This window comes from Setaria italica, chromosome III (genome assembly GCF_000263155.2).
Source record: "Setaria italica strain Yugu1 chromosome III, Setaria_italica_v2.0, whole genome shotgun sequence".
NCBI lineage: Eukaryota > Viridiplantae > Streptophyta > Magnoliopsida > Poales > Poaceae > Setaria > Setaria italica.
The window spans coordinates 19831188-19838900 of record NC_028452.1 but is presented as its reverse complement, the minus strand read 5'-3'; the positions used below and the strand labels follow the sequence as shown (position 1 = coordinate 19838900).

The window sequence follows — 7713 nt, the reverse complement described above, 5'->3', positions numbered from 1 at the left end:
CCAGGATTCGTCTCCCCCGAGTATTTGGCTATACTCGTGGGTTGCCTGAAGCGCGGCGGAAAGGGCGCGTTCAGGATGCGTGTAGAGAAGGCCCGGGGCCCAGCCGGATCGGGGCTCGGGCTGCGGTCTTCCCCGCTGTCGTAGCGCCCGCCACGGTGGACGTGGTAGCCTCGATCCACCCCGTCCTCCCTGTCCACGCGGGAACGTCTCCGCGCGTTCAGGGTGTCGCGGGTGTCGCGGACGGGGCCGACGCGCTGTTGGACGGATCGAGCCTCGCCTCCCGCGGGTGGCGGGGTCTGTCGGGCGAACGCGGCCTGATTCGCCCCCGGAGGGGGTTGATGGACAGATTCCCCCCGCCTTTCTGGGGGCGCGTCGGGCGTCGCCCGGCTGGCGTTCTGCCCGCGTCGCCGGGACGCCGAACTTTCCGCCTGCTAGACGGCGGCGCACTCGAGCAGGTTGCGCATCTCTTGGCGTGCCCGTCGCTCCTCGGGCGTCGCTGGTTCAGGGAGCTGTCGGAGCAACACCGCCGCGGCTGCGACGTTTTGGCTAGCGCGGGCGAAGAGCTGCGGACGCTCCTCGTCCGTGCAGATGCGTTGCTGGACGTCGCGCGCCCGTTGTCACGCTCCCCCCTCGTGGTGGGGGTGCTCGACTTCTGGGCGGGCGCCCATGCGCGCCTCTGGTTGCCGAGAACACTCCGGGGCCCTTGGTAAGGCTCCGGTTGTAGCTGCGGCGCGCGAGGGGGGAGCCCCTCGTCTCCCCTCGGCATCATTGCCGTTGGATCCCTCGGAGTGCGCGTCGACCACAAGGCACTCGCACGAGGGGTGGGGACTCTCGCTGCTGGAGCCAGCGTCAAAGATTGTCCCCGTCGCGCCTACAAGCTCGTTGCTCGCGGGCGACGTGGTCATGGACCGCGCTAGGAGGCGTCCGTAAGCCCCCGTGGCGTTGCGTAGCCCGAAGGGCTATCCCCCTGGTGAGGTCCTTCCGGTGAGCGAGCGACCGCTCGCCGCCGTCCCGGCGGTAGGGCCGGGGGCAGCTGGGCGAGCGGGTAGGACAAGGACAGGGATCAGCTCGATCCCTTCCCCGGTGGCAAGGAAGTCCAGGCTCCCGAATCGGATCAGGGAGCCCAGAGCAAAGCTACGATCGTAATTGGCCATCTGAGGCTGGGAATGTACGCGCAAAGGTCCCCTACCTGGCGCGCCAACTGTCGTTGTCAAGATCGGCGGATCAAGACTTAGACTAGTAAATTTCTTTTATGCGCGTAAAGCCTCAGGTCACCGCGTGGGAGACACGGGTTAGACTGGTTCGGGCAAGGGAAGCCCTACGTCCAGTATCGAGGATACTCGTATTGCCCACGCGGGGTTCTGTAGTAGGGGTTACAGATCGACGAGAGAGGGACTGGCCCCAAGTCTCTTTCGTGCTTGTGCTCTTAAGGAGAGTCGTTGTGTGCTGTGGCTTGTCCGAGAAGAAGCCCATCCCCCCTCCGGCCCTGGATTCCTCCTTTTATATCGCAAGGGGGGTGGCCGGAGCTACAGCTGGGATCGGGTGAAGAGGACCGTAAAGAGTAAAGAGTAAAATGGTAAAAAATACGGCAGGAAGGAGGAGCAAGTTCCTAGGCGCCCGACACCTCTGCCGGCTCCTGGCGAACGCCGGCATGCATGCCGGAGGGGGAGGCGGCCGTGTGCCAACTGTCGTTGCTCCCTACAGATAGCTCCTTCGGCACTTGTAGGCGTCGGGTCATGATGAAGGCGTTTCATCGTGATTCTGGTGTCTGTTGGGGAGGACGGTGGATGCCACCGTTCGGATGACGGCTCCCGGAGAGAGGGCGTCACATCCTTACTGCCGGGCGCGCGGGACCCGAGGGTGCGCGGGGCCCGAGGACAGGCTGGTCTCTCCTCCGCTCCGGCCGGCGCAGGCCATGAGTACCCTGCGGCGAATGGGAGTCAGCCGCCGGCACTGTAGCCTGCATAGTGCGGTCTTGCACGGGTACTTGCGACGGGTTGCGTGAGGGGCGCGGTCATCCTTTCCTCTGCCAGGCCTGCAGCGTATTTATGGCGAGGCCGATGGGGGGACCCATAGGATTTTGTCTGTCTTGCCCACCTGGACCGCATCCGAGGGTGATGCCTGCCCCGGGGGCCCCAGCGCGCCCGACCCCTTCGCTTGGGGTCGGACGAGGCGGAATTTCGTGGCTAGGGGTCGGGCGCCCCCGACCCCGGGGCCGCAGTCGGGCGAGGCGGAAGCCTTGTGGAGGGGGGTCGGGCGTCTCCGACCCTGGCGCCTTGGTCGGGCGAGGCGGAGCTTTGATCATGCTTAGGTGGGCCCGGGCCTTCGTGTCTGCTTCTTTAAGCGGTATTTTAGGGGATCGTTAATATTTCCCCCCAACAGTACTCGGGGGCTTGTCATACATACATCTATGAGCCCACCAGAAGATTTGGATAGTCCTAGATATAGAGCTGGACACCGAGACATGTGAGGTATGGAGACTACAGTGCAGGATGGTGTGATCTACATAGCAAGATAGGAACTAGTCGAGGATGAGGAAACTACTCGTAGTAATTAGAGTAGGACTCATCTAGTCGAATCCGATTAGTATTCTTGTAAACAACCGACCTGTAACCTTGCCCTCGATAATATAAGGTGAGGCAGGGACTCCCCTCCAAAGCAATTCAATACAACCAACACACAGAATGTAGGGTATTATGCAATCTAGCGGTCCGAACTTGTCTAAATCGTGTGTTCAAGTTCACCTTCGAGTTCCTAATCTCGACGAGCCCCACACACTGAACACTACCTTGGGCACCCCCCTTGTTAGGTTGACAGGTCTAAACACCGACAGCGGCTACCCACGCACCGTCATCTTCAACCTCAAGCCACGCACTGGCCCTACCCCCGCCCCGCTAGCCTCACGCCGCGAGGGCGCTAGCGGCGGCGGCTCAGCTCTACCAAGATCCGGCGCCTCCAACCTCATGCCGCCGCGGGTGCTCCGACAAACCGAGCTTGTCCGTCGCGACGCAACGGCCGTGTGGAGATGAGCGACGCTAGTGAGGAGGTGGATACGGCGACGGCGGGCAGGGCCGAGGTGGAGCGAGCGTGAGCAGGGGTGAAGCGAGCACGAGACGGAGACCCTTAGCCAACTGGCTGTCGCCGTCCGCACGACGCGAGGTCAGGACGCGCCGTCCGCACGACACGAGGTCAGGACGCAGGGGCTAGGGCGACGACGACACGAGCTCAAGGCGGTGCAGGACAGGCAGGGAGGGAGCGAGAGACGGTGGGGAAGGGAGTGAGGACTGACGTGTGGATTCCATCCGAGTCAACATGCTGACATGGTGGGTGAGTACAGCGTGGCAGTCAAAACAAGTCAAAATCATCCACCAAAACCGCACGATGACCAAATATGAACGGTTTTAAGAGTTGGGTGGTCAAAAATTTCTGATTTTGCGGTTTGATGGTCAAAACCAAACTGAGGCGATAGTTGGATGGCCAAAAATGGACTTCTTCCTTCGTATAAATGGCTAATGGCATGATGTGCTTGTTCAAATCTTCCTGTATTCTGCTGAGTCGTGTTGAAAGAATACAACAGTTCAAGAACGTGACCAATACGGCTCACCGCGATTTACATGTAACCCAAAACTTGGATTCTTGGCCAACCTGGCTATCGTACCCAGAAAAGTATACCTGATATAATCCTCAATATCCTGTACCAATGCCTCAGAAATTACAGAGGGGGAACCGAGCTGTTACCTTTTGATCTCCTACAGTCAAAACCTATCTTCTGTACCCAATGGGTGAATGAATGGAGGGCCATTCTTCCCTTCCCATGTCTAGGACCGAAGGTTGCTGAGTATAATCCTTGAAGCATCATGATTTGAGTGCACTTGCAAATCTCAGTGGCACATCATGATGACCGAAATGAATCTGTGGCCCTTGGCGACCTGAGTGGGATGCCATCAGCAGCAGACCTTAGAGGAATTCCTTCAGCGGCGTAGCCATCCTCATCCTCATGTTTAGGAAGTCGGATGGGTAAATTTGGTGGGAGACCTGTGATGTGGACCAATAAGAATATATTATTGATAGAAGTCATTACATGTCATAAGGGAGAGTAAATGTCAGCATACCATCCACCATATCCTTTGTCTTGTGAAGAAGAAAAGTCCCAGAAAGGATCGTAACAAAGCCACACATTTCCGTGACAATTTGTGTCGGATTTTGACGATCCCAGTCCTGCATGCAATCAGAGTTGACATTAATATAGTTCCAAAGTTCACAAGAAAGGGGCATTCACTGGTGCACCTGTTTTGGCTATCCGGCATAGCTATCAGCCTTCCTACTATGCTTTCTCAATAATGTGTTTCTTGTGACCGAAAATTTTGTCGCCATCTGGCAGGTTTGCCAGTATTGATTTTAGATATTTATTTACTCATACTGACCAATAGATCCCCCAATTAGTCCTGTTGATAGCAGAGTGGTCCTCAAACTGGACAACTATGATTCTTTGAGCATCTTTAGTATAAAGAATACTGTGGATGAAACCTTAACAAATTTCAGAAACTTTGTCCAAAAAATTAGTCCCTCAAGTTCTGAACACAAAATAAATAATAATAAGTATGTAGTGAAAAAGTACAAAACGATTGAAGCCTACATCCCACTACATCTGGCTTCCCCCTTCCTATGAACCTTGAGTCAGCGATCTTACCTTGAGTCAATAGGTAGGGTCAACTATACCAAAGTGGAAGGGCCACTATCTAAGCTATTGCTGGGCTGTTTTGAACTATTGATTTACTGAATCGTGTTGCGTCTCATTTATTAAGTGGAATTCAGAATATTGGATTTCAACCAGCAAGATAACTGGGGTAACTGCAATACTTGATGCCATCAACCAAAAATGGGAGCAAACAAAATTCAAGTTATCATCAGAAAGATGGATGGAGAGTTTACGGGTTCAAAACTGAAATTTTTGTGTCATGAAAAGATTACATACTTATACGGAGAAAAAAACTGCAAATATTAATTATAAGTTAAGTTTAATTGGGCGTGTGGAGTTGTACCATCATTCCATCAATGCACAATGTAAAAAATGCCTGCTAGTAATCCAGCACTTGACCCATTCAAAGTAAAGTCTGCTATCCAGCGTACTTATTGATATTTCAGGCTAAACAAGATTATTAAATCAAGTTAGTATGCCTAAGTCACTGTTTAAGACATAAGTCAAAGTTCGGTGTACAATCATGTAAAAAATATATTAAGGTCAGAGTCTGTTACCTTGAACATTATCACACTAGCCAAAATGGTCAAAGATGTAAACATCGTGTAATATATGGGCGAAACAACTGCAGTGTTGAATGTGTCAAGGGCCTGCAAAATTTAATTTTACCAAGTTGAAAATAATGTAGAACAGAGGACAATAGCCACAAGGAAAATATTTTTTATTTGGTCTAACCACAAGACAAATTTCAATTTACATGAATCCAAGTTACTGTACATGACCCAGTATTGATCATACCTTGTTCAGATAGTTCATCTGTGTTACTATGCACGAGACCACAACAAATGAGAACACCCATGTTTGTGGATAGACTAGCTGGTTCATCCCTGAAAATGTCAGCTTCAATGCTATCCCAAGAGCTTTGACACTCATGACCTTCAAAACAAGCGAAAAATAGATGGAAAACATTTATATCCTAGCTTCTTGAGAAGAGTTGTGTATTCACATGAAAACAATTTTTAACCAGTGAGATCCATACCGATAAAGATCCCACAAGAGAACAGATGCCAATATAAACCATGATGTATGTCTGACCATACTGAGGGGCAAAACGGAATATAAGCACAAAAGCTGCTGCAAGCACAATGCCTGCATAGAGTAGAAATGCTGCAGGACAAAATTTAAACCTTAGTACCTGATAAATTAGTATGTTGATATTCATACCACTTAATAAAATAGTATGTTAGGATTCATATGAGTTAACAAATGCACGAAGAAATCAGAGTACCTGGTTCAGTAGCAAGATCCCACACTTCTGCCACAGACTCAATTTGACGTTCAGGAGGGGCATGAAGCACAATAGTTGTCGAACCCACAACACAAAGAATACACCCAAGTATACCAAATATGTGAAGCTTCTCCCGCAGCATAATATGGGCAAGAACAGCACTGCATGAGACACGCCAAAACAATCAGATTTACAGAAAACATAAGCAGTGGATGATGTTACTGTACCAATTGGAGATCACATTCGAGCTTAATCCTTACCTAATAATTATGCTAAGTGCACCAAGTGGAGTGACCAAGATAGCAGGAGCAAATGCGTAGGCTGCAAAGTTAGCGATCTCGCCAAAAATCACTGAAACAGAGTACAGTATATCATTGGTACCATGTAATGGAACAAAGTTGCAATATCAGAACTCTATTTAATCAGAAGGAAACACACACTTGTTATCATTCCCGCCCACCACAGTGGCTCAAGCAAGTATGAGTAGCCACCGACACCTGTTGGAAATCAGCAAAGTAAGTGTAATTAATAACATGAATATTAGAACTAATCTAGCAAGATAGAAGCGGAATAGGCTAGGCAGACGTTACATAACACCAATAGTTGATCAGAGGTCAATTGTACGTAGTTCACCAAGTATCAATGGAAGTTTTAACTCTTGGGTGGCATAAGCCGACAAAAAGGATTTTTACATATCTTTTGCAATCAAAACATTTCAATAACTGAGCAACTGAGCATGTGTTTTTGTCCCTGCTACTCTAGGAATGTTTGTAACTTTGTTTGCGCCATACATATGCACTCACTATATTTCAAATTTATCAAAGCCATACTGAAGCATTAGGAACTAAATAGTCTGGATTGAAATGCATCAGCATCATAACATATGCATCACTGTGCCACCATCATGTGCCAGCAAATCGACTATGCTGCTAGTGATCTTCCAGGATCAACACCAAGTATAAGCAGTTCCTACTTGAACTACATTTTCTACAGACCAGCTCCAATTAAAACCCCAATTCTTGCTTCGCACGAGCTAACCAATCTCCAATGTGCTCAGTGCTTACCACCCAAGTCCTAACTGGGCTCCACTACCACTACACACCGACACTGCAGCCGAGATCCAGCCCGCGCGCAGCTAACAGATCCAAGCGGCAAACCCAGCACGCCGGCAGCGAATCAAAGCACGGTCGCCGCCTGCTGGACTGGCCAGTGGGAGGGAGGCGACCGGGTCCCAAGCAGAGCCAGAGCCAGAGGCGCCCGACAGAGCCTCACCTGCTCGGACGCCGGCCGCGCCGGCCTTCTTGAGCCCCTTCTTCTTGACGATGAAGCTGGCGCCGATGAATAGGCTGGAGGAGAGCGCGAGCAGCAGGCCCTTGATGTTGTCCGCCGACATCCCCGTGTAGGACTCCACCCACCTCCCCACCAGCTGCGCTCCCCTCATCGCGCCGCCGTCGGCCACTCAGGGGCCCGCCCCCTACTGGCTCCTCGCCCTCCCCCGTCGCGCGCGGCGGCGGCCGCCACCGCGCATGCGAGATCCGGGGGCGAAGAGAGAGGGGAAGGGGCGGTTCGGTTGCTCGCCCTCCACCCTCTGCTGGTGGCTTGGCTTTTCGTCGCCCGCGTGCGGTAGCTGCGCCGTGGCCCGTGGGAGCTGTGGCGGAGAAGCTAGGCCAGCTAGCTACCGTTTGTAGCGAGGGCGCGGGCGCGGCTGCGTGGGAAAGGAAGGGGG

At 52.2% G+C, this 7713-nt stretch overlaps 1 protein-coding gene across 1 annotated transcript; it reads right to left on the bottom strand.

The window, feature by feature from the left end:
- Positions 1-3518: 3518 nt before the first annotated feature.
- Positions 3519-7471, bottom strand: LOC101753773 (probable magnesium transporter NIPA4; the record flags this gene model as incomplete). The annotated part of the gene is given in 9 exon segments (XM_004961973.3): positions 3519-4035; positions 4113-4218; positions 5257-5349; positions 5498-5635; positions 5739-5866; positions 5988-6148; positions 6248-6338; positions 6428-6484; positions 7260-7471. Coding segments are annotated over 9 exon segments (1086 nt in total). The 3' UTR covers positions 3519-3892.
- Positions 7472-7713: the final 242 nt, after the last annotated feature.